The sequence below is a fragment of the Pan troglodytes genome, chromosome 16, assembly GCF_028858775.2.
Source record: "Pan troglodytes isolate AG18354 chromosome 16, NHGRI_mPanTro3-v2.0_pri, whole genome shotgun sequence".
Taxonomy (NCBI): domain Eukaryota; kingdom Metazoa; phylum Chordata; class Mammalia; order Primates; family Hominidae; genus Pan; species Pan troglodytes.
In genome coordinates, this window is record NC_072414.2 from 69,408,700 (window position 1) to 69,436,349 (window position 27,650).

The 27,650-nt window shown below is 38.9% G+C and overlaps 1 protein-coding gene across 1 annotated transcript in view; it reads left to right on the plus strand.

Moving 5' to 3' along the window:
* The window catches only part of HMG20A (high mobility group 20A), a 60,470-nt gene extending 37,047 nt beyond the window's left edge, over nucleotides 1-23,423 (plus strand). The window contains exons 3-10 of the mRNA XM_510687.8: nucleotides 2,126-2,273; nucleotides 4,963-5,175; nucleotides 8,766-8,898; nucleotides 9,633-9,664; nucleotides 15,387-15,462; nucleotides 16,127-16,342; nucleotides 17,011-17,153; nucleotides 20,793-23,423. Coding sequence (XP_510687.2) covers nucleotides 2,126-2,273; nucleotides 4,963-5,175; nucleotides 8,766-8,898; nucleotides 9,633-9,664; nucleotides 15,387-15,462; nucleotides 16,127-16,342; nucleotides 17,011-17,147 — 955 coding nt within the window. The 3' untranslated portion in view covers nucleotides 17,148-17,153; nucleotides 20,793-23,423. The remainder of the gene's footprint in view (nucleotides 1-2,125; nucleotides 2,274-4,962; nucleotides 5,176-8,765; nucleotides 8,899-9,632; nucleotides 9,665-15,386; nucleotides 15,463-16,126; nucleotides 16,343-17,010; nucleotides 17,154-20,792) is intronic.
* Nucleotides 23,424-27,650: the final 4,227 nt, after the last annotated feature.

The following is a 27,650-nucleotide window of genomic DNA, read 5'->3' on the forward strand; positions in this document are numbered from 1 at the left end:
ACTATAATCTGGAATTTATTCTCATAATTCCACTAAAACTATACTTAACTAAAATTGCCAGTGACCTTCAGGTCTTCAAATTTAGCAGACACTTTTTGGCCTATCTTATTTAACATCTGCAACTTTTTACTTGATTAGCCACTACCCTTCTCAAAAGTCTTCCTGCCTTGGCCTCTGCAATCGTCTTCTCTCCAGTTATCTTAATGCCCTTCTCAGTCTCCTTTCCTAGTTTTTCTACCTTGCTCATACAATGATATTGCTTCAGCTGAGTTCTATCCTGACTTTTCCTTCTTCTCACTGTCTTTCTGGAGAATATCTAGCACTGCCCATTATTTCCATGGGCTAATGCTTCTCGAGTCTATCTTTATGCCCTTTTGTTCCACTTCTGTTCTCCTGGGGCATGTTTCCAGTTGTCTGTGGTACATTTCTACTTAATTATGCTACAGGTGTTTCAAATTTATCATTTTCTTGTGTGTCTGTCCACACACACACACACACACACACACACACACACCCTGTTTTTACTTTGATTAATATTAAGTACATAATCATCAATTGGAAACCTCAGAATTATCTTTGACTCTTCTTTTCTTTCACTATTAAAGTCAATCAGTCATTAAATTCTCTCCATTCTACCTCTTTTTTCTTTTTCTTTTTCTTTTTCTTTTTTTTTTTTGAGACTGAGTCTTACTCTGTCACCCAGGTTGGAGTGCAGTGGCATGATCTTAGTTCACTGCAACCTCCCCTTCCCAGGTTCAAGCGGTTCTCCTGCCTCAGCCTTCTGAGTAGCTAGGATTACAGGCACTGCCATCATGCCCAGCTAATTTTTTTATTTTTAGTAGAGACGGGGTTTCACCATGTTGGCCAGGCTGGCTTTGAACTCCTGACCTCAAGTGATCCACCTGCCTTGGCCTCCCAAAGTGCTGGGATTACAGGCGTGAGGCACCACACCTAGCCATTCTGCCTCTTAAGTATCTCTTAGCTGTCCTTCTGCTCAGAATCCTGCCTGCCTTTGTCTCTCACTTAATCTATTACAGTAACCTCTTGATAATCTCCCTTTCTCCTTTTATACCAAGTTCTTTCTATCTGGAATCGTGTTGTTTACCTTGATGAATACATACTCATCTTTTAGGACCTCCTCTATAAATTCTTTCTTAACATCCCTCCATACATATAAAATTCATCATACCCTCTACCATACCTCTATGGTACTTTTAACAAGCCTTTATTTTAGTACTTATGTTGCATTGTAATTATTCCCTATAACACTATGGGTTGTGCATTCTTTCAGAATAATGACTGAATATTACTCTATTATCCATCTTTCTACCGCTCTTGACTTCCCAACTCCTCCTTCGATCAAAAACAAAAACAAAAATACTCACTAGCACATGGTGTTACCTTTCCTTCTATTCCTTTGTCCACATGTAATAAGATAAGTCCATCTAAGACCCTACCATTATCTGTACCTTCTTGTGTTCACTCTTCAGAAGGGTGAGATCTGGTTTGCTAACTCATCTGGAATAGTATAGTGGGAGCAGGAAGTAAGTACGTCTGTCTGATTTATTAACATGTATACCTGAACTTACTTAACTTGATAGTATTGTTCTTAGATGATCTGATTGTCACTAAACGCTATAATCCAAGAAGAAATAGCCAATGAAATGTACCGTTAAGAGATTTTTCTTACACCCTTTAAGAACTCTTTTGTGATAGTTGGCAAACTGCCTCTACAACTCCCATTGCTATTCACTTTTTTCATTAATAGTGTTTTCCCTTTACATTGGAGATACATGAAAGGTAGCCTGTAAAAGTCAGATTCTACTGCATATTCAGAGCTAAAACATGAAGTCTGTGTTGAGAGGAGATCATCTTTTTGGAAGAAGATTATAGTTGCTTTTGGTAGGAGATGTCTCCATGGAACTGACCTGGTTTAATCAAGCACTGAAACCAGTTTTTTTAAAACGCCCTGTAACGTCTGTGAATACGTTGTTTACATTTATACAGATTATTGGGGGAATTAATTCAAGGACTGGCATGTGCTTTTGCTGGCAGGGAAATTTATCTAGAACCTTAGTAAATAGGTGGAGTTTTTGTGTTGTTGATACTTCTGCCTATTATTCAGGTTAAATCACCCAGAGGTTCCATACAGTAGTAGCGCCACATCATCCACCAACAATCCAGAATTTGTGGAGGATCTCTCCCAAGGTCAGTTGCTTCAGAGTGAGTCTTCAAATGCAGCAGAAGGCAATGAACAGAGGCATGAAGATGAGGTAAGCTGAAGTATCTCCTTCTGTTCCTATCCTCTGAAACTTCTGAAGAAGCAGTCACAAGGAAGGTATGTTGATCAAGGTGTTCATATGACCTTCTTATATTCCTAGGCTGATACCTGCAAAATTTTGTTTTCTATTTCTTGTTTTATACGGAACCATATTAATAATTTTAATGACATAGACAGGTAGACTCTTTTTTCCCTGTTCCCTAAGAAATGTATACTTACCTCATATTAGATGTTGAACAAATACTTGTTGAATGAGTGAATGATTTAATCATTAATAAGTAACTAATGAGAAGTGTACATGCCCTTGCTCAAGGCTCTGCTCAGCAAGCCCTGCTGCATGGAGCCCTATGTGCCCAAAGGATTCATACTACTTACCAAATCTTTCACCCTCCCATAGGGGGTAACTTTCCTTAACTCACACAAAGGCGTATGAGCCTGGGCAGTCATGCCCTTGTTGGACTTTCAGTGTTTCTTACAAATAACTGATTACATTGTCAGTGTTTTAAGGCACTCTTTTTTTTTTAAGCCAATAAAGAGTGCCACCATTGATTTTTGTCTTTTTTCTTATTTTAAAAAAGCTGGCCGGCCATGGTAGCTCATGCCTGTAATCCTAGCACTTTGGGATGCCAAGGCAGGCGGATTACCTGAGGTCAGGAGTTCAAGACTAGCCTGGCCAACATGGTGAAACCCCGTCTCTACTAAAAAATACAAAAAATTAGCCAGGTGCAGTGGTGTGTGCCTGTAATTCCAGCTGCTCAGGAGGCTGAAGCAGGAGAATCTCTTGAACCCGGAGGCAGAGGTTGCAGTGAGCCAAGATAGTGCCACTGAACTCCAGCCTGGGCTACAGAGCGAGACTTCGTCTCAAAAAAAAAGAAAGAAGAAAACAACTAATATTTTTTTATCTATCCTATTGGCATTTTTAAAGATTATAATGAATGCTTAAAGCTTCTTAAATACCTTGAAATTAAATTGTTTTGTTGTTTTTTTTTTTTTTTTTTGAGGTGGAGTCTTATTCTGTTGCTCAGGCTGGAGTGCAGTGGCACAATTTCAGCTCACTGCAACCTCTGCCTCCCAGGTTCAAGCTGTTCTCCTGCCCCAGCTTCCCAAGTATCTGGGATTACAGGCGCATGCCATCATGCCCGGGCAATTTTGTATTTTCAGTGGAGATGGAGTTTCCCCGTGTTGACCAGGCTGGTCTCGAAATTCTGACCTCAAGTGATCCGCCTGCCTTGGCCCTCCAAAGTGCTGGGATTACAGGTGTGAACCACCGTGCCAGCCCACAGTAGCTTTAATGTAACTAGGTTGTAAAAAAGAAAAACCTATACCAAATACATAATTTGCCCAGTGGTGAATTATACCATTTTATATATATTTGGAGGAGTAGAGTACTACAATTAGTATTTAGATATTTTTGTCCTTGTTTATTTATATTTCTCTTGTCTGAAATAAGAATTCTTGTATCCATGAAATATTAACTGATAGGGCTGTGTGTATTTGTAAAATTATGAAGTAAAAATATTATGTACTTTACATCTTATTTAAAGGGCCAAGAAAAAAGGCTGTGGTGAAACATCAGTGGTACCTCAGTCCTTTTCACTTCTTTAGTTTTTTTCAGAGGTGATTCAATCTTTTGATTTACCTGGTAACTCAACATATAAAGACCTCTGACTATAAAATGTACATCTAGGCTGGTGCAGTGGCTCACGCCTATAATCCCAGCACTTTGGGAGGCTGAGGCTGGTGGATCACCTGAGGTCAGGAGTTCGAGACCAGCCTGATCAACATGGCAAAACCCCATCTCTACTGAAAATACAAAAATTAGCTGGGTGTGGTGGCACATGCCTGTAATCCCAGCTACTTGGAAGACTAAGGCAGGAGAATCACTTGAACCTGGGAGGCGGAGGTTGCGGTGAGCCGAGATAGCGCCATTGCACTACAGCCTGGGCAAGAAGAGCAAAACTCTACCTCAAAAAAAAAATTAAAATAAAATATACATCTAAAGGAACAAATTGTCAAGCCAAAGACCTCGTCTTCATTTCAGATATATTATACTTACTGAAATTTTTCTGAGACTTAGATATTAATTTAGTATCTATCTGCTATGCTATGCTATCTGCTATCTGCTATGGGAAATAAGCTAGTCTTTGAAAGTTATCAATGAGCAACTCCCATTGTGAGTTATTTTTAATTTCTGCTACAACTTGTTTCTTCTTTTGCCTGGTGCAGGTGACACCATCTTACTCTAATCTAACAACGTCTGCCTCCCTGCCACAATGCTGCATGTGCTGCTGTATTTCCCATTTGGATACTCTCCTGTCAGGAATCAGGACCTGACAGTTGTCTGTGGGACAGTCATATGCATATGAAGGTCAAAGCTGAGTGATCATGGCACCTCTTATTCTCATACATTGAGATTAGCACAAAAATAGCCCTTTAGTGTAACATGTTGTAGTGTGATACATAAAAGAGGTTGCAAGTGAAGCATCTGGAGTTCCTCGAAAATTGCATTGCTGTCATTTGTATATTACCTACAACAGATATGGAGAGCTTTGAATATCCAGGGCCAAATTGCAACTCTTAATCCTGTTTTGTTTGTTGTTGTTTGTTTTTGTTGTTGTTGGGTTATTTTGGGAGATGGTTGTTGTTTGGTTTTTGGTTTTTTATTTTGTTTTGTTTTGTAGCAACGAAGTAAACGAGGAGGTTGGTCCAAAGGAAGAAAGAGGAAGAAACCTCTTCGAGACAGCAATGCACCCAAATCCCCCCTTACAGGATATGTTCGGTTCATGAATGAGCGTCGAGAACAACTTCGAGCAAAGAGACCAGAAGTCCCATTTCCAGAAATCACAAGGATGTTAGGCAATGAATGGAGTAAACTGCCTCCTGAGGAAAAACAGGTAATTGTTCCTATTCCTGACTCTTTGTTTGGTTTTGATTATATCTCAGAAATAACTTATATAAGAAAAGCAAAGAGGATGGACAGTTGATTCTGCAATTTTGTCACAGTGCCTAGGAGACCAGAATAGCAGGGTCCATCATAGCAATTTTCTCTAGCCTAGTGATTTTTAAACTATTTGCTAGAGGGGTGTGAGCAGGGAAGGAGTCTAGGACTCCCCTCAACCAAAGCAGCACCACTTTTTATACGCTGAGTTCACATAAGATTGTTTTAAGTGGTTCAGTATTAAGAAATCTGTCAATAAAATGTATTCCACTGAGTTAAATGAAAAGTCATGAATTAAATGAGAAAAAGTCACTTGACACAATTCTGCAGTTCACATAAGATTTTTAAGAAAAAGTGTTACTGCTTTAATACTTTTTTTAACTAGAGTTCTGGCAAATTAACCTACTATTGAAAATAAAGCAAGAACAACTTGAATTCTTTCTCCTCTAAGACAGAAACTAACCTGATGGGCAAACTGAAATGAATCCGTTCATTAGAGAGATTTGAAAGGAATTAAGGACAAGATAGCCATGAGCTGGTTGAAGTACCACTAAAGCTGAGCAGTGGTCATGGTTGTGGGAGCTGCTTTGGGTTAAAAGTTCCCAGCATTCCCAGCATCTGAAAGATATCTGTATTTCTTTTACGTCTTAAACTATTTTATGACTTACACTTTTTAAAAAGGATTCCAGACACACTAAAACCAAATGGAGAAATACTCTCCTGGGAATTAATTGAATTCAGAAATTTTCAAAGAGATCAGATTCAGTTGCAACTTTTGAAGCTCTTTGTTTGTGGTAGCAAGCTAGTAGAAAGCAGTGAATATCATCCATTGTTTTGGCGCTACTGTATAAAAGGATAGTGGGCTGTACATACTATGCTATTCTTTTTTATTTTTCTTTATTTTAAAATTAATATGTGCTCATTATTCTCTTTTCAGAGAATACAGAAATGTATAAACAAAAATGTAAAAATAACAGTGCTTATTTCTTGGGATAACCACTATTACGTAGGACAAAGGTTTTGTGTTTGTTTGTTTTTTTTAACTTTTTTGGAAATAATTTCAAATACACAAAAAGTTACAAACATAAAAATAATACAAAGAACATCCCAACACTCTTTACCCAGATTCACCTATTGTTAACACATTTTATTCCATTTCTCCATTTGCATATGCACTTATATGCTCAGTCTTTCTTATACTTTTGCATGCTCAGTCTTTCTCTCTCTCTCTCTCTCTCTCTCTGTCACACACACACACACACACACACACTTGCATGTGTACACCCAGACACACACAAAATTTTGTTTTAATCATGTGAGGATAAATTATATACATTGTAGCCCTTTACCCCCAGGATATTTCAGTGTGTATGTCAAAGAATATTTTCTTATATAACCATAGTGTAGTCATCAATTTCATAATTTTTCATTAACAGTGCTTTAATCTGTCATCCATATGTTGACTGAATGTCATTTCTTTATAACATTTTTCCCTTCCAAAACAGGTTCCAGTCTAGGGTCAGGTTTTGTGTTTAGTAGTCAAGTTTCTTTAGCTTAAACTGGGATATTTCCATAATCTTTCTTTTTCTTTTATAACATTGATTTTTTAAAAAATACAGTTCCCTTCTGCTTCCCCCGCTGCTTTTACCTTTAACAGAACATTGCTCATTGTGTATTTTTCAGATGTTTCCTTGTGATTAGATTGAGGTTGCGCATTCTTGGTGGGATTACTTGCATAGGTGGTGGTGTGCTCTCAATATGTCACATATGCAGGCACACAATGTCCTTTTGTTTCTCACTAGTAATGTTAATTTTGCTTACCTGGTACATTATTTAAATTCTCCTTTGTCATTAATAAGTAATCTATGGGGAGATGATTTAAGAACATGCAAACAGCCTGTTTTACATCAACATTTTCCCCTAGATTTAGCATCCATTGATTATTTTTGCCTGATTTAATCTTTATCATTATGGTTACAACATGATGATTTTTCCAACTCCAGCACTCCCTTCACATTTACCAGGTAGCCTTCAGCATTCTAATCTAAGCAAGATCTTGGCTTACTGCAACCTTGACCTCCTGGGCTCAAGCACCCCTCCCACCTTAGCCTCCTAAGTAGCACACACCACCAAAACTGGCTAATTATTTTATGTTTTGTAGAGATGGGATCTCACTTTGTTGCCTAGGCTGGACTCAAATATCTGGGCTCAAGCAGTCCTCCTCTTGCCTTGGCCTCCCAACATCCTGTGATTACAGATATGAGCCACCATGCCCAACCCCCTACCCCCATTTATTTATTTGTTTGTTTGTTTGTTTATTTTTTGAGATGGAATCTTGCTCTGTCGCCCAAACTGGAGTGCAGTGGCACAATCTCGGCTCATTGCAACCTCCACCTCCCAGGTTCAAGCGATTCTCTAGCCTCAGCTTCCCAAGTAGCTGGGACTACAGGCGTGCACCATCACACCCAGCTAATTTTTGTATTTTTAGTAGAGATGGGGTTTCAGCATGTTGATCAGTGTGGTCTTGAACTCCTGACCTCAAGTGATCCACCCACCTCGGTCTCCCAAAATGTTGGGATTACATGCGTGAGCCACCACGCTCAGCCTCTACCCCCATTTATTGTATTTGTATGGTAACAAATCATTGGTATTGTGTCTGTTATAAATCATACTAATAATAGTATGAAGTTTTTTCTACTAGTTTATAATTTATTACTGTACTTAATTATTTTGGTGCTTAAATTGTACCAGATTTGGCCAGTTAAGTATCCCCTACATCTGGCTCTTACGCGGGACAAGGTGTTTAACATAATTTGAGTGTGTTTTCTGTTCATTTAGAAGCAGTATTTTTATACTTTCTTATACTTCATTTTGATGAATGAAAAGGGCAAAGCATTAAACAAAATAATCCTGGTAGATCAATGAACTTTGTTTAAATAATTAATAGCACAAAGCAATCAAAGCATGTAGATATAGGTTCTCTCAGAGTAGTCCATTTTTAGGTCCATAGGATGAGGTCATTATTTTTATGTTCTTTGTGTCTCCCAGCTTCATTGCTCCAACCTCCTGGCTCTTAAAGGGCCAATTGATGTATGACATCATCCCCTCAAAATGGGCTGGAGACAGCAAAACAAAGTAATATTCTGTTCCTTCCCCTGGGAAGACTAAGTGTGCCTATGTGGTGTGCACATTTCATGAGGATGACTCTAGTGGCCATATAGAGTTCTATCTATAGAGTTAGAAGAATAACTCTAATCATCTTCATGAATTTTTTATAAGAATGATCTCAATAGAACTTGTCTTCATTAGGTTAGAAAAGGCAATAAATATTCTAAAAACTCATAATGACCTATTTACTTTTATAATTGAGAGGTTATATTTTATTCTATTCATACAACTCTTGTTTTTCTGATTCTTTTTTAAGGCATATTCCCTATATTCTTTTCTTCCCATGTTGTAATTGTCCTGTTTTCTTCAAATAGGTAATTTAATTTTATTTAAATAGGATCTCATTTTCTTGAAAATAATTCTGTATTTCTTTCCTAGCGCTACCTTGATGAAGCAGACAGAGATAAGGAGCGTTACATGAAGGAACTGGAACAATATCAGAAAACAGAGGCCTACAAGGTCTTCAGTAGGAAAACCCAGGACCGTCAGAAAGGCAAATCTCATAGGCAAGGTATCAAAACCAGAACCAAATGTATTTGTAGTTTGTTGTGGGTAATGGAGTGTCATAAAGCCAACTGTTAAGAGTGGTAACTATAAAAGATGTGTTTCTGTTTTTTCTCCACTATCCAGTATTCACTTACAAGCATTATCTTGAAATTTTATTAAAATCACATTGCTCTCATTTAGAAATTTCAACTGGGTTTCCATGTCTATTATCAATGATTTTGACTTGTCCTCCGAGACCCCTGTTAGTTGCCTGCCCTTCTTTTCCTGATTCCCAGTTTAGGCATTTCTCTACCTGTAAGCAAGCCTATCTACAAAATTATATCAGTAACTTGCCTTTAACACTTCTAAGCCTTTCATGTGTCATTTTTGAAGCACCATCCACAACTAGCCTATTTTTCCTTAGCCATTGCATCTTCTCTATACTTGGGCATCTAGCCTGCTAAAATTATAGATGTTGTATAAGTAGTCTTTGGTTTGTGTCTTCTGTCCACTCTTCCACCCTTTTCTCCCTAAAGTTAAGAACTGTGTCTGCTGTTTCTCTTATGCCTAATTATGAATTCCGTAGGCATGGGATTCCCTTACTTTTGTTGGCTGACCGATTAATAAAGCCTTAAGGAAAAATATCATATGTTATGAGAATCTACAAGCAGGTTTTATAGTTTGGCACAGTCGTATACTTGGGTTTTGTTATTGCTTTCTTTTTAAATGTAATGTTCTCTTATTCTTTTATATTTTTAGATGCAGCCCGGCAGGCCACTCATGATCATGAGGTAATTAGCCATCTGTCTACATATCATATATATGTATTTATAATAATGTTGCTTTTTGAAATGCTATTGGATTTTTTTTTTTTTTAATGAATGGCAAAGTATTTCCTATCTCGTAATTCAGATTAAATGAGATACTTTAGCTTGGGGGTTCTTAGCATATGGCAGACACTTATGTTGTGTGTCTGTCATTGAACTACAGCCCCTAACCTCAATCCTTTCCTGTGATCTAAGAATTTTATTGGCTTTAAATGCCAAAGATGGCTGGAATTTGGAATGAAGTATAGAAATGAGGGCTAGCTGAAAGCTATAACTTGACCATAGTTTATCATCACCAAATACTTAAATCTGACTCTCAGAAAAGTTGTTATTTAAAGAATCCAGCATTTGCTTAAAACGAACTGTTCAACTGCAATGTCGATAGAGCACAAGCGACAGTATCTCAGGTTTGTTTTTTGTTTTGTTTTGGTTTTTGTTTTTTTGAGATAGAGTCTCACTCTGTCGCCCAGGCTGGAGTGCAGTGGCACAATCTCAGCTCACTGCAACCTCTGCCTCCCGGGTTCAAGCGATTCTCCTGCCTCAGCCTCCCGAGTAGCTGGGACTACAGGCTCGTGCCATCATACCCGGCTAATTTTCTGTATTTTTAGTAGAGACAGGGTTTCATCATATGAGCCCGATGGTCTCGATCTCCTGACCTCATGATCCACCCGCCTTGGCCTCCCAAAGTGCTGGGATTACAGGCGTGAGCCACCACGCCCGGCCCAGTATCTCAGTTCTCACACCTCCTTTCCTATTCCCTCACTTCACTAGCACATGTTTGTGTACTGGCTTCTTTCTTCCCATTTGGTTCAGCCCCATTGTTAGGATTTAGGCCTGTGTTTCTGTGTGCGTATGGGATTTAGGTCTGTGTGTTGTTTCAAATTCTGTTTTCTCCTTCAAACTTTTCTTGTTTCCTCTAACTTCCTTTAACCCTCATGGCTCTCTATACTTGTGTTATGTGCTTAGCTGATCTGACCTAGGGGTTTTGAGGTAATTCAAGGGCTTACACTCTTTGGTTGTAATCTCTTTGTGGACATACACAGTCTAGTTTCCATCTTTATATCCAACCCCATACCACCTATCATGATACCTTTGCCTTGAGAAGGTATTCCACAAATGATTATTTTATGGAATCTATTCAAAGTTGACCTGAAATAACTGAGAATTTGAACAAAAAGAATTTTCTGATGTACTCTTTTACATGTGTTTGGTTTTTTACTAAATCAAGGAAATGTTGGTTACCTTAAAACATAGAGAAAAGATTCAGATTCAGGTCAAATAGACGTTATTACCATCTATGAATTATAAAGTGAGAAGCATAGTAAATATTTACATTTTATTCTTCAGATAAATCCTATATAAATGTAATTATATATGACATTCTATGCTCTAATTAGGATGAAATGTTATGTTGTTTTGCTGGAGAAACTTTGTGTATATTCTTTGTATTTTAAATCATAATAATATTGCAAACTTTTCATATTAGCAGACACTTGTATAATTACTTCTCTCTTTCTTTGCCTGTGTGCCCAGCTATCAATATCATGAAATTCCTGTGCTTCTTTTTTTCTCTATTTTATAGCTTCTCTATCCTTAACAGTTACCAAAGAGAATTTGGACAGTAACCTGAAACATTAGATCTCAGATTTTCTAGTCAGTCATCTGAATAGGTGTCAGTCATCTGACTCATTTCATCACTATGAATTTTGCTGGCCAAACTATATGTAGCATTTTTGTCTTCAGTAAACTTGATAGTTGCAGTCAGAAAAGATGTAGATTTAGTCTCTATCATAGAACCTGTTGCTGATTATTTGAGAAGTGAAGGTGTTTATTCAGATACATTAGTATGATATGAATTTCTGTAATTTCTGTGATTTGCAAAAAGAAGTGAGTCTCTGTATTTCCCTGTTACAGGATTAGACACGTGTTAAACCCAACAAAAAAAAGGAGTGAGTAGATGGAGAGCCAGCAGTTGTTTCTTAAAAGGTTATACAGTAGGTTCTGTAAATCCATGTGTTGGTATGGCCACAGCAGGATAAAGCTCCTTTAGTAAGCATGTTGACCCAATTAATGTCCCTTACTTCATCCATTTTTATTTTTCACTGAATAATATGTTTCCTAAATTAGATAATTTTAGAACAATTGCAGTATAAAAGAACTGATTTGAAAGTTTTAAAACTGTTTTTAAACACTGTTACCCAGTAATTTTCTTACATATAACTTCTTAGTATAATAGAAGTTCAGAAAAATAGTACTATGGGTGAAAAGCAGCCGCAGAAGGAGCCCATGGAAAGGAGTAATTGAATCAGGACTTAAAAATGACCTAGGTTTTGTGGGCATCTCAGGGTGGGTAAAATGGCTCGAGCAGAGGTATGAGTAAGTTTTTAATAAAAGAGCAAATATCTTGCAGTGTCTAAAGACCATAGATCCTAAATACATACTTATTTACCTTTACTTATCCTATGAGGAGTAAAACACTGAGACTCAGTGATCCTCTCAACTGACCACCTCATTTTGCCAGTGAGGAAAGTGACTTGCCTAAGACAGTATATAGAATGGAAAGAATTTACCCAGAATCACTTACTGAATTAAATTAGAGGCAGAATTGTGACAGAAACCCAGGCCTTCTGTGTCATAGTCTAGCATTCTTGACAGCACAGTGCCATGCTACATAGCATAAATTACAGCGTTGAAAGTAAAAATGGGCCTCGTTGCCCAAGATGTCAGCAAAATGTGTTGCCAGTTAAGTAAACTATTTGGTTTGTGTATAGTAAAGAAACCTATTGTATTCCTAAATGAAACTTGGATCCCTAAGTCATTGTTACCAAGGCAGGTACTGGAGAGGGCATATTAGAGCTAAAGAAATGCTGACCTGAAAGCCATTCTGCATAGCAGTGGGGCACTTCAGGCTGGTACACAATGTTAAGAGCATTTCCCAAAGTAAAAGGCTCTTGAGAGAAGCACATATCACACTCTTTGAAATTCTGGCCCTGAGCCTAGATCACAGCAAAATAGGTTCAGTTCAAAAGGGCCTCTTTTCTCTTAACCTCCACTCAATATATAGAATGGAAACCAAAGTGAAGAATATTCTTGCTCCTCTCAAATCGAAAGCCAGCCCACTAGACCCAAGAGTTAGCGAGTATTACTCTCAAGAAAGTGTCTATATCTCATGTGAAAACTAAGATAGAAACAATAATTTTGTTTCTTCTTTAATTTATGAGAAATGACAGAATGACACTCAGCTTGAACAAATTAGACCCTTTCAGTGAAAGGGTAATCAGATCCTTATGATTTTAATCCCTTGAGCTATCCTTGGAGCAGCTTAAGTACACCCAAGCCCCCAGGAGGATCCTCTCCATGCCGTGAAATGTGCTCAGTAATGGAAGAGCGCTGATGGTTTTTATTACCACTCTTCCATTAAGTAGAATTTCTCTGTTACCTTTCAGAGACTGAACAGTTTCATTTAATTGCTTTAATGTTTCTTATTTTGTGCTCTGAGAATCTGTACCAAGGGGCAGTGTGTTAATGCACCTATGTGGTGCTGTCCTCTGCCCTTACATAATTAGCTTGATTTGGACTGCTCTGGCAAAGACGAGAAAAGATTACCAGTCTGAGGAGAGTCAAGACTTTGGAGGAGAGGGATCTTTGTACCATGGTAATGGGAGCCAAGCGTCTCCACTTTACCCATCTAACTGACAGATATTGAGACGTATAGCTTAGGTAACTGATCTCATGTAACTGCAGTTAAGTTGGAGATTGAATAAGATAGGATGATAATGTCCTAAGTCTTGATGCTGTCATCTGTGGACTTATGTTTATATCTGTTATGCCTTGTGCATGTTGGGATTGTATGTCATAAGTTTTGTTTTCCTGCAGCAGCCCAGTAACAGTTAAAGCATATGGGAAGCCAGCAAATTTGAGAGAAAGCCACTGCGAAATATGGCTAAGATTCCTTCTGGAACCAGCCTTTCTTGTTCATACCTTAGTTTCCATTGAAATCCCCTAGGAACTGGCTCGAGGTAGAGCTTTGCATGTTGAAACTTGGGACTTTCGATTGATAATTTTGTTGTTTATTTTCAAATTATTCTGGGAAACTTTGCTTTCTTTTGTTAGGAAGAAAAATACAAGTAGAAATTAAGTGCTCTGAAATTACATAGCTTTTCAGTGTCTTTCTTGCTCAGCTGCCATTGGCAGGTGGTTCACACAGCCCAGCCCCCTTACTAGGCGGCCACCGTTAGGAATACAGGAGCTCGGGTGTCAGATTTCCCTCTTAAGCTGTGAACTGCTTAGCTTTTCTACTGGGCACCAAGTCATTTTTGTGTTCAAAGATTTAAAAAACTAGTGGAGGCTGGGCACGGTGGCTCAAGCCTGTAATCCCAGCACTTTGGGAGGCCAAGGCAGGTGGATCACCTGAGGTCAGGAGTTCAAGACCAGCCTGGCCAACATGGCGAAACCCCGTCTCTACTAAAAAAATACAGAAAATTAGCCAGGCATGGTGGTGGGCACCTGTAATCCCAGTGACTTGGGAGGCTGAGGCAGGAGAACTGCTTGAACCTGGGAGACAGAGGTTGCAGTGAGCTGAGATCGTGCCACTGTACTCCACCCTGGGCAACAGAGAGAGACTCCGTCTCAAAAAAAAAAAAAAGCTAGTGGTGACAAGAGTAGGAAAGATACATTCTGTCTAGCTTTAAACAATTGTTTATAGGAATGAAATCTAGGTATTATGTTTGCATGTTTTTCATGTTATAAAGGTCCTGGGATCTTAAGATTTCACTAGCAGTTTCTTCATTTCTCACTTCCTGCCATTTTACCACCTTTGTTATGGAAAATTTTGAACATTATGCCAAGACACTTAAAATTAATATTCACAATGCTTTCAACTTCAAATTCATTTTAGAAACGACAGCCAAAGCATCTTGAGTTATTGACTTTATTCTTAAAGATCATTGTGGAATATATTTTGCAATGATCTTGTGAGGCTTTTTTATTTTTAATGGCTTATTGGTGAATTAATTTTAGGCTTTGTTATTCTTTTGTATCTCACATAATCGTTTGCTTTCTAATTTTTAGAGCCTGGTTATTTCTGATTTCTCGGTCTCATGTGTTTGTTTGTTTATTTTTCCTGTGTCTAAAGAAAATCTAAAAGACCCCAAAGATAGGCTGCCTCTCATAAATAAATAGAAGTACCAATGGAATATCATAATTATTGCTCATAGAAGTTACATTTCTGCTTAAAATTCTTATTGTCCACTCTGCAAATTTATATTGCATAATCTTATCTCAGGGAGCATTTTACATGCATAACCAACAAAAGTGACTGAAAAAAACCACTCTTTCTCAATTCCCACTGCAATCACTTTCACAACTGTATACTGTTGACTATTCAAAACACAAGGCTAAGAAATGGCTTCAAATTCTCCATTAGGGAAATTTACGTAACTTTGTTTTAAGGTTTCTAATTGCACAGTAGTTGTATACCTGAGAGAAGTGAATACTTTACCTGCTTAAGCTCTGTGAAAGTTGGATTCCAATGAAAAGATGAATACATTTCCCTCACAGACTCACCTGGACTGATTCCTGCTCACCCTATTCTTTCTTTAAAGAAGACATGATCATTGTCTTCAGGCACTATTATTTAATTTATCTTCTATTAAGAATTAACTGTTTTGTTCCTCTTGATTCACAGAAAGAAACAGAGGTAAAGGAACGGTCTGTTTTTGACATCCCTATATTTACAGAGGAATTCTTGAACCATAGCAAAGGTGATTACTGAAGTTTCTTTTTGTGTTTCTCAGATTTTTGACAGGGGACTTAGTTCTCAGAAGAAATTCATTGCTCAAAAGCAGTGGTAGTGTTATCCCTCCTTAGGACTACTCAAAGACCAGTGAAGGAAAGCTAGGGCATTGTTGTCAAAGCTTCTTTGGTCTCTGGATGAAAGGAAATAAATGCAAATCACAAATTCACTTGTCTTCAAACTCTTAGCCTGGAACCCCTTGCACAAATAAAAACTTACATGGGAGTCCAAAATATAAAATAAGTAAGAGCAAATCTGATCCCATTGTGGTAAAGATGGGTACCTACAACTGTGCTTGGCCAGTCTCCCAGGATCCCCCTGCAAAACCCCTCAGGCTTCTGATTGTACAATTTAAAAAGCAAAAACTAACAAACAAAAAAATACTGAGAATTGAAACTGTTTGTTGCAATCTTATGTATGGAATGTGACTAGCTTTAAGAATTAAAATAGCTCTGGGGAGTCAGGCGTTTCGTTGCTGAAATTGCTATCTGGAATGCCATAATGAGAATAGGGAGATGAGGTGGGGTAGCTAAATTAGAGGCAGCTAAGCAGAACTTCCCTGTAAGAGTCATTGGGACTCCTCAGAGACTCCTTCTAGTGCTGCATGTGTTCTGTGGGATGTATGTCCTCAGCTCGGGAAGCAGAGCTCCGCCAGCTTCGCAAATCCAACATGGAGTTTGAGGAGAGGAATGCAGCCCTGCAAAAGCACGTGGAGAGCATGCGCACAGCAGTGGAGAAGCTGGAGGTGGATGTGATCCAGGAGCGGAGCCGCAACACAGTCTTACAGCAGCACCTGGAGACCCTGCGGCAGGTGCTGACCAGCAGCTTTGCCAGCATGCCCTTGCCTGGTAAGTCCTCCTGCCTGAGAACTGTCAGTGACAGGGGTGTGTGTGTTGTGTGGAGTGGGGTGCTGTTTATGTTAGTACTGGTGTGGAGAGATTGAAATCTCCTCCAGAGGAAAATTAATTAAACTACATTTTTTCTTCTCTGGATGTAATAGAATGTCAGTATTGGCTAAAATCGTCCAATGTTTCAGGCTCTCTGGTCATTCAAATTTTTGTCCATTTATATTTTAATATCTATTTTCCCCTCTTTTAAGCTTAATTTGCTATTCAGAACACTGGAAACTGAGTAGTAAATCTTGAGAGTGCTTCTTCTTATGTATGTTTGTTTGCTTTTTAGTTGTTTTTGTTTTAACGGGAAGGAAGGGAGAATGAACACTGGTATTTCTTATATACTCTTTCATTTTGAGGATAGTCATAGCAGAAAGCTGAGCAAGTCTAACCTTCTGTTACATGCAGCTGCTCATATATACTATACAGCAATTATATAGCCCATCTGTTTATTTAGAGTATGTGGACTAATTTCATTTCTTTGAGATCTAAAAGTCTCTGCTCTAAAATTAAAAGCATGTCTGTGGAGCAGACCACATTAGAATCACTGTTTCTTTGAAATTGTGTTTTATGGTAAAACTGAATAGGGAGGATTTTCTTACTTTCTTCTTATCTCACTTCAGGAAGTGGAGAGACACCTACAGTGGACACCATTGACTCATATATGAACAGACTGCACAGTATTATTTTAGCTAATCCCCAAGACAATGAAAACTTCATAGCTACAGTTCGAGAAGTTGTGAACAGACTCGATCGTTAGGGAATGGTGAGTGCTCACTGATAAATATTTATATGCCAGCACATCATCAAAAATAAGATGTCATCAGACTTTATCAATACTACTAAAACCCTGGGATTACATTGGATGAACAAGTTGGAGACTTGGTTAAGATTCCTGTTGCATGGTTGTTAAATGTAGTAAATAATATTAGAAAAGAGAATCACTGTAGTCCCAGCTACTTGGGAGGCTGAGGTGGGAGGATTGCTTGAGCCCAGCAGTTCAAGTCCAGAGAGATCCTGTCTCTAAAAATAAAAGAAAACAGACTCAAGACAGTTTTTTCTCATGCTTGCTTCAGAATGGTTTAACGGGAAAAGCATGGTTTTTGTGGCTTGACCTCATTTCTAGCTTTGTCACTTATTAGCTGTATTCTTGGGCATTAGTTTCCCAAAAGGTTTTGAAAAGTGAGTGGGAAACTTAGAAGAAATCATCCCCAAAACAGCACTCAGAACAAAATAAATATAACTTAATTTTTAATCTTCCTTTTCTCTGGAAAATACTAATGATAATTTAGAAGTAGTCAGTGAGACATTGTATGTATGTGAGCCTACATAAGTAGGAAGCTTTTATATTCACCACTCAATAACACAGTGACTGTTGTCTGTTAAATGTTGATGTGGACTCGCCATAGAAACAGGTAACTCCCTGGTTTTGATAGATTAAAAAATAAACTCTTCAGCCAGGTGCAATGGCTCACACCTGTAAGCCTAGCAGTTTGGGAGGTCAAGGCAGGCAGATCGCTGGAGTCCAGGAGTTCAAGACCAGTCTGGGCAACATGACAAAACCCCGTATCTACAAAAAATACAAAAAATTAGCCAGGCATGGTGGTATGCACTTGTGGTCCCAGCTGCTTGGGAGGCTAAAGTGGGAGGATCACTTGGGCTCAGAAGGTCAAGGCGAGGCTGCAGTGAGCCATTATCACACCACTGCACGCCAGCCTGGGTGACAGAGCAAGACACTGTCTCAAAAATTTTTTTAAATAAAAAATAAATAAACTCTTGGTGGGGCACAGTGGCTCACGCCTGTAGTCCTAGCACTTTGGGAGGTTGAGGCAGTATTGCCTGAGCCCAGGAGTTCAAGACCAGCTTGGGCAAAATAGTGAGACCCCTGCTTTAAAAAAAAATGAAAAAAATTAGCTGAGCATGATGGCGCACACCTATAGTCCTAGCTACTCAGGAGGCTGAGGCAGGAGGATCACTTAATCCCAGGAGTTCAGGTTTCAGTAAGCTAGGGTCACACTAGTGTATTCTAGCCAGGGTAACAGAGCAAGATTCTGTCTCAAAAAAAAAAAACAAAATAAAAATATAAAATTCTCAATAAGCAAAAAAGAGAGAGAAAATAAGTTTTTAAAAAATATGTTCAACAAATGAGCAGTAGTATGTATTCTTTTTTTTTTTTCCAGAAGAGATCTACCCATGACACTTTTTGGTACTAATGGTCATTTCTCAAATGGAATTGGTATTTATTCATTCAAATTCCTAGAGATAGGATACCCCTTTACTATACCATCCCACAAAACTGGCATCCCTTTGCTCTATTGGTTAAGTTATTCCATACCTGCAGACATATAAACTGTGTGGAAATTTTAAGATTAGACTCTACAATGATGTGGCCATATATGGATACTAAAATAAGAGTCAACAGCAGGATATGTTCCTTAGAATGGTCATGGGTTTGAATCTTTATTTGTCCCGTGAGTACATGAGCACACTCATATACATAATTTATATTCTGGTTTGGTTTGGACTTAGAGCAACACATATAAAGATAAATGCCTAGTAAAGACAAAGGCAGAAGTCTTTATACTTCTTGGTGATGCCCTTGGATGGTAACTGTACAAGGCAATGCATTATATTTTAGCCTCAGCCATGCTCTGATGGGGAAAGGATTACTATCCTTCTAGTGAGTAGCCAGATGGAATGGACTGTACTTCTTAGAGATGGCTGGACTCCCTGCAGAATAAAGAAGTGGCATTACTGCTGCTGCTTATGAAGGGAACAGCTTGTAAATCTAGGCCTGGGATTTTCAGGAGCTCATCATCCTTCCCATTTTCATACAGTGTTTTCAATTAGCACTCTTGTAGGCTTGAAAAGTGAGAGCTGGGAGAAACAGTGTGGAAGATTGTGAAAGAAAACATTAATTGATAACATCGTGTCTCTTCACATAGATACAGGGCAGCTAATTAAGTATTGACCCAAAAGTGGTTTTCCATTTTGAGCATTTTGCCAGTAAGACTCTCCTAAAGCTTTTTTCATCTCAAGAGTATAAACTATATTATTTGTTTTCTGATGAGTCTTTGAAAACTTAGAATATTACTATTATCCTTGATTTTAACCTACAAATATTTTGCCCCTGAAAAAATAGCTAAAAGTGTGAACTATTATATTACTACAGATTCTTACAGTCTAGCCATGCAAACATAACTAACAATAGATGGTTCCCCACACCCCCAAAACTGTCAAAGGAAACAATTACAAAGACTGTGATTAATACTGGTTTGGCCTCATTATACAAATATGTACAGACAGCGAGGCTGACGTCCCCAGCACTCATGATGCAATTAATTACTCTGACAAGAGTTTGGCAAAGTTTTCATCCGCTGTCAGGAGCCAATGAGTGAAGGGAAGCTAATGGTCTACAAGTTTCAGAGGAGCATATTAGGGACCTTTAGAAATATAACATTTTATATATGAAGAAACTGAATCCCAGAGAGGAGAAACATCTTGCTTGAAAATATCTGCGTAGATGAGTACAGAATCCAAGAGTAGAACCACAGATATCTAAACTCTCTCATTCATTGGGTTTCTAAAGCATTGCTCTAAGGAAGAGGTGGATGGGGGAAGGGGAAAGCACTAAAAAAATCCTGAAATAGAGCATTAAGATGCATAGGAAGTAAACAGAAAAAAATTATAATCCAGGAATTATAATGTTATAGAATTTTAGCTCATTTTAAAATTATTTTGATAAATATACAGTGGAAGAATTACCCTACCTGTCTGTCACCTTTCTTGTAGCTGAGTAGTACCTAGAGACAAGTGGAGCTAGGAGGAAGCCATGGGGGTGATTTTAAGTTGAAAGGTGACTACCTTATATAAACTACTAAAATGCATATGTTGCCTGATTTCAATGATAATATTTGGCTGTTTGAGTTTAGGGAAAAAAAATCTTATGTGACTGTATTTTTATTAATATGAGAAATGTTCTTGATTATATGCACATAATACATCTCTATACATGCAGATATCCTTAGTTAACACTTGAAGAAAATTGGTTTTGATTGACCATACATTCTTCAGACTAAAGTAGGGTACTCATTTTCCCTCCTCAGGTTTGTCCCTGATAGTTGCTTTTCTGTGTTTAGCTGATGATTTTCCTACCTCCCATTGTTGCTGAACTGGAACAGGGCCATGTTTCTCATTGAAATGTTATGTAAAACATCTCAATGAGGTTGCCTGCTTACAGCTTTATGAGTTCTTCAGTTTACATACACCCTGCACTCACTTTAACGCTTATGAAACCAAAGCATTTTTAAAATCCATAGCGCTAACCCCTTCCATTCAATACTTACTTTCTTGGTGTTATTTTCCTTGTTTGTTTTTGTTTTGTTTTGTTTTCCTGATTCTACAGGTCTTAGAACTCCAAGATGTTCCATAAGTGTTTTTACTTGTGAGGAATGAGAAGCCATCCATGGAAATTTGAACTGAGTGGGGGCAGAGAAAGAGTGCAGATCCCTTTGCTTGTGAAAGAATTATCAGTGAGTGAAAGGCCGTCACCCCAGGAAGCCAAAAGAGGGAGCAGCAACATGTATATGAGCTTCCTATGGAATTGTCCTTATGTGAAGCTTTGAAGGTGTACAGCCACTCTCCCGGGTCTTCAGGTTCCTACCATTTCCATTTCTGTTAAAGTGGATCTGCATATCTTCAGCTTACTAGGTGACCCTGATGCTGACATCTGCTGCTGCAGAAAGGAAGACTTTTCATTGTAATTTCGCTTAGACCCTTTTATCAGTGGAGCTCCAGTTTTCTTACCTAGCTGTCACTTTTTTAAATGCCTCTGGGGGTTATTTTTGCTTTCCTTGGCCCCCACCAATTTATACATCTCCATTTTCTGACCTCTGGACTTTGTTGCTCAGCAAGGTTCTGAAGGAGAGTTTCTTGCATTGGACAGGCCCAATCTTCTCCCATCATTGCCCTGCTGTGACTCCAAAGAAAGGAGCTTCTTGCTGACAGTGCCCTGTGGAGCAAGGCTGTGTTTCCTACCCCACACGGTGCTCAGTGGGTGCCAGCCCTCAGTGTGGCTTTGTGATTACTGCCCTAAAGGAGAATGCTCTTTCCTTCCTCACTGGTACTGCCTGCTGTTTTCTAAGCATTGCTCCTGCACAGACATGGAGTCCCAGCCCCAGCAAGGCTCTTCTGTTCCCATCTGTTGACAATGTCTTGTGGAGCATTTTTGCTGAGGAAAAGGTCACTTGTAAACAGAGGAGAAAGGGAAAGAATACAAAGCCCTAAGTTTATTGTAAGTGAAAACTGAGGGAATTCCTGTCTTCTTTAGGAGTAATGATTCATAGATCTAGATAGGTGGAAATATCATTCAAAATAGTCACTTGAGCTCACAAAAAAAGCAAGGAAGAATTCTCATGTCCTTTGTCTTCCTTCTGTAGCCATTAACTGCTGAATCCATGTGAGGAAGACAGGCTTCCCTTCCTTCCCCCTCCTTAGTGATTTTTTCTTTAACAGCATAAGTAAAGAGGACTTTCTGGTTCATTTTTGTTTGTTTTGTTTTGTTTTGTTTTGTTTACAGATGAGGTCTTGCTGTGTTGCCCAGGCTGGAGTGCGGTGGCTATTCACAGATGCTATCATAGCACACTACAGCCTCCAACTCTTGGGCTCAAGCATCACGCCTAGCAGTTTCTGGTTCCTTTAACAGCAAAAGGAAAGAGAGGTTCTGATTCTTACCTCAGGGTTTTTTGGTTGTTCATTGTTTTTGTTTTTGTTTTTGTTTTGACACTGCAGAGCACAAGGCTAAAGGTTACAGCTGAGATCTTTGGAACCAAAGGCAGAGCAAGCAGAGCCCGTTGTCTGGGCCCCACACCACTGCAGGCAGGTGGATAGAAGTGCGGCCCCTCTCGTAGTATGCCCATAAGTCAGGGCATAGGGCGGAACTACCTGTCATGTTGCTACACCATCCTGTCTTCTCAGCATCTCCTTGCCTGTTTTCTTTATTAGTCCAAAGGAAAACAACAGCAACAAAATCTGTTTTTAAAATGTCTTATATGAACATATATCAAATATCCATGCGCTGAAACCCACATAGCATCACTTGGCAATTTTTTAGAATAAGACCCCATTATTATCTATTGCTATAAACCTAGCCAGTTCTCTTGCTCTTCTGTAGTTTCCTATTTCCCTGCCATCATCTGCTATTTCTGCCACTTCTCTTAGACTCCTTGTCTGCAAAGCCCAAGCCAGAACTCACTGTCTATGGCAGAAGGACATCCAGAGCCCATTCTGGAGTTTTGTTTTTTCCTTCTGCCAGATGCTTTGTGTCCTGTCTTCCTTCCTCCTCATATTTCTGTTTCTCATTTGTGTTCAGTTTTGTGCAGCATTGCTAGCACTGCTTTTGTGACCAGAAAAGGCCATAACATGGTCCAGGATCATCATTCTTCTGACTCTAGATGGGACACTTGACAGTGACTTGAAACATTTGCATATTCAGGAATACATGAGATCTCAAGAGAGCCTACAGTATGAAATCATTTTCACAAAATAAGCAGCTTGCTTCTGAAATGCTGTCTTTCCCAGTAGCTACTCACCTGCCTCTGGTGGCTGGGATTCAGATGCCACAAAACTGTCAGTATCTATAGACCAGGTCTGTGCCACCTCCTCTCTCCTCTGTGCTCAATGAGGAGGCAGTAAATGAAGTTACAGGCTAGCACAATACCTAATTCATGTTTCCCAGTACACCTGTAGATATTACTGTACTTTTATGTTCTCAAGAAATAAGCTGTTGCCTATTCAGTGTTACAGATTTCTTTGTTTCTTTTTAATTAAAATACAAGGAGCAGCTGAGGAAAGGGAGACAAGGTATTTTATTTCTGACTGATTTTAGAAAAAACTTGTGTACATGTGTTTGGAACTGTTGAAATGCCAAGTTTTCTGTATAAGTGTTTTTGTAATTAAACTTTCAGATTTTCTTTGTTTTTTAAGAAGTTGATGTGCTTGTTTGACATTTGTCTCATTAAAACTTTTCTACGTTGAATTCACCTGTTTCAATTTTACTTGCTTTGTAACAAAAAGTCCTACCTCTGGCCGGGCACGGTGGCTCATGCCTGTAATCCCAACACTTTGGAAAGCCAAGGCAGGCAGATCACGAGGTCAAGAGATGAGACCATCCTGGCCAACCTGGTGAAACCCCGTCTCTACTAAAAATACAAAAATTAGCCGGGCATGGTGGTGCATGCCTGTAGTCCCAGCTACTCAGGAGGCTTAGGCAGGAGAATCACTTGAACTTGGGAGGCGGAGGTTGCAGTGAGCCGAGATCGTGCCACTGCACTCCAGCCTGGCAACAGAGCGAGACTCTGTCTCAAAAAAATAAAAAATAAATAAAAAAGTTCTACTTCTGTTTTTTCCTCTTAAAGACTTTGTCAACTCTACATTAATCATGACATCTGTTATGCTCTTAAAACAGTAACACATTCATTTTACTAATTGCTACTTCAAAATGTATCTTTACCGGTTTGAGAAGTCAGCTCTTTTAATGTATGCTGTAACAATACAGTGAATTCTAATTCGTTTTAATATAGCAGTAGTATTCTGGAGACAACTTACAAGGATGTTTTTAAACTCAGTGACTCTGATGTCCCCTTGATAGAAGATCATTTGATAGAAGAAAGGAGATGTGCTTAAATGCTTGCTTTTTTTTTTTTTTTTTTGAGACGGAGTTTTGCTCTTGTTGCCCAGCCTGGAGTGCAGTGGCACGATCTCGGCTCACTGCAAACTCCGCCTTCCAGTTTCAAGCGATTCTCCTGCCTCAGCCTCCCGAGTAGCTGGGATTACAGGTGCACGCCACCATGCCCAGCTAATTTTTGTATTTTTAGTAGAGACAGGGTTTCACCATGTTGGCCAGGCTGGTCTCGAACTCCTGACCTTGTGATCCACCAGCCTCGGCCTCCCAAAGTGCTGGGATTACAGGCATGAGCCACCACGCCCAGCCAAATGCTTGCTTTTTGAAAATAACTAATCAAAATATTTTTAAAGGAAATTTGTCACCTATTTCTACTATGCTTTTAAAAATCCTAGGGGTGAGGCAACCTGGTTTCCAGAGCCTGCTGCTCTCCAAGTAGCCAGTTGTGTGGCATTGGGCAAGTCTTGATTTGTTTCAACTCCAGTTTCCTCTTCTGACATAACACATGCCTCAGCAATCCTGTACTATTGTAAGAAGGATAGAGTAAGGTAACAGAATCCACCTTGCCTTGGAGGACAGGAAGATAGGAAGTATCTGTTACATGATTGCCAGTAACTATCAGGGTATCTCAGTTAGGACTGAGTTTGACTCTACATTAAGCAGAACTAGCAACAGCTTAAATAAGAAGTGTGTCTTTCTCATAGAAAACTATGCCAAAGTTGGGCAGTTAAAGGCTAGTATGGAGGCTCCTGTCTGTACCACAACATGATCTTTCTCAAGGTCACCCCGTGGTCCAAAATAGCCACTTGACCATCAGCCATCACTTTGAAATTCCTGGCAGCATGAGGAAAAGAGGGCAAGGACAAAATGAGCAAACCTAGCTGAGTCAGGGCCCTCTAAAGAGTCTTCCTGGAAATCGTATTCAACACTTTCACTTAATTTGGCCAGAACTCAATCATGTGACTATAGCTCGCTATAAAGGAGGCCAAGAAATGTCATTTTTGCCTGGACGTCACTGTGCCCAACAATACAGGTTTTAGTAAGGAAGAAGGAGAAAACTAATATAGAGTAGGCAACTAACGTTAATTTCATAACTATGTGTGACTTCATTTATGTACTCTAAGCCCAACCCCGCCATGCTAGTGAATGGAGTGCATTATCTTGCCTTTGTCTCTTGGCCATTTGAGAATGACCATGTACTTCCGTGATACTTTTTTCCCCCGGAGAGCCAGAAAGCCAAAAACTGGCTTCCATCTGAGTTGCCATTTCCTGTTCCCATCTAGCTCTTCCCCTACCCTGCAACAGCTGGTGGCCAGTCTTGTTTAGTAAAAATCAACATAAACAGGTGGTAATACTTCCCCTAGTTGTTTGTTCCCTTTCTCTAACTGCTCAGCATCTGCTGAATTGAAACAACACCAGGACAAGCTTTCCCTAAGGGTGGGGAAATTGAAGTATTGCTTAGCGGAAAAGCTCATAGCTACTTCCTGCCCTCTGAAAGAATTTCCTGCCTTGCAACTGAGAGTTCCAAGTCAGGGGTTTTTTCTTTGTTTTATTTGTTTACCTTTGATATATAGCCTGCACTCAAATATATACTTCAATATATATGGATATAAGCAGTAGTTTATATGCCAGCCCATTAAAGAAATCACGATTGAGAGTCAGACTAGGTGAAATTGCTAATGTACATCTGCTCATCCAGAAACCATTTCAGTTTAGTTTTCACAGGACTGTGTGTCTACAGGGGGAAACTTTTGCCAGAGGTAGAAATGTAAATTCTCTTAGCTTAGTGAAATGCAAAAGGAGGAGCCACAAGAAGATAGGAATGGCATTGGGAAATTAAGTGCATGGCCAGTGCAGATTTTCCAGATAGAAGGATTTTTATAAACCACCTGCAACACCAGATCAATGGGAGGATGTCTTATATGTTTATGTGGGAATATGTAAGATTCAGTGTAAGAGATTCTCTTATTTGAATCTCTCTCTCTCACACACACACCATCCAACACTTAAGAGCCAGAGTTTTTTATACCAACTTCTCTTCATTTCACTTTAATTCACCCTTTATTTGGGAATACAAAGATGTTTATAAAACATGGTTTCTGCCCTCCATAGTTTCTGATAATCTAGTGGGAAGGACAGACTTGTACATAAATATTTCTAACATAGGGCAGCTTGTATTAATAGTTTTAATAGAGACAAATAATTTTTAGAGAGTGAAAAAGTTATTTGAATCTTACCTGATGAGATATTTTTTCCATAAGTGCAAAAGAGTTTGCAATAGAGAGTAGATCTGAGTCAGGGTGGGGGATCAGTATCTTAACTAATTAATAAGGGCTTTATCTGGAATGTAAATGAAATATGAAAATCTGAACTGATAGCCATCAGAGTTTGTCTGGTAGAGGTTGAGGTAGCTGGAAGGTCAGAACAGTTGGATTAATTGTAATTTAGACAAGCAGTTTTTCAAAGTGCACTTTTGATTCATTCATAGATCATTAAATCAGTTGGTCAAAAACATTTTTAAAAATTAAAATGAGAAACTATCAGAATGCACTACAGGTAGTAAGGGTATTATTTTGTGAAACTTACACTTCAGTTACAGTCATATGTCTACATACACTTTTAATGTAAAATGTGTTTCTTACCATGGGATCACAATAAAGATAGTCAATGACTGTTTTATTACCTCTGAAATTGGACAACACTGCTGGGTTCAAGTCTGGATTCTGCTGCTTTCCTCTTATATGACCTTAGGCAAGTTGCATAAACCACTGTATGACTTAAGTTTTCTCATCTGTAACATAGTGATATTTATCATTTCTGTCCTGTAGAGTTTTTATGTAGATTAGTCAATCCATGTAAAACACTTAGAATAGTGCCTCTCATAGAGTAGAAGACACTTAAATATAAGTTGTTATAATTTGTGGAAGACTAAAGGGAAAAGAGAAATAACAGACATATACCATAGGCCACTCTGCTGTGCTTTTTATATAAATTATGTAATTCCACAACTTTACAGAGTAGGACTACTGTACTCATTTTTACAGTAAGTAAATTAAGACACAGATCTGATAAGTGACTTGTGCAGTTACAGAACAGGGAACAGGTAGAGAAATGGTTTATATCAAGATAACTGTGGCTTTACATTCCACTATAGCCGTACTGTCTTAGAGATAACTAATGAGAGTGGCATGAGTTCAAAGCCGTAGCATAGTATGGTGGGTCTGAGAACTGGAATTAGACCTATTCAACAATATTTGTTGAATATCTTTCTTGCGTTAGAAATTGTTCTGGGTCCTAGTCCCCATAGAGCTCTTCCCCTTGCTGGGGAAGAAGAGACTATAAACAAGTAACCTAACAAACTCATCTCAGCTAATTACCTAGATAAGAGGAAATGATATAAGCTAGGATAGAGAAAGGCCTTTCTGAAAAAGTATCTTCTGAAGAAAGACAAAATTGATTTGAAGGAGCCAGCCCGGTGAAGGGCTGAGGGTATACAAAGGCTGAAACCCTGAGGCAGGAATGAACTCTGGAATTTCAAGGCATAGAAAAAGCTGGTGAGGCTGGAGCAGAGTAAACGAGAGG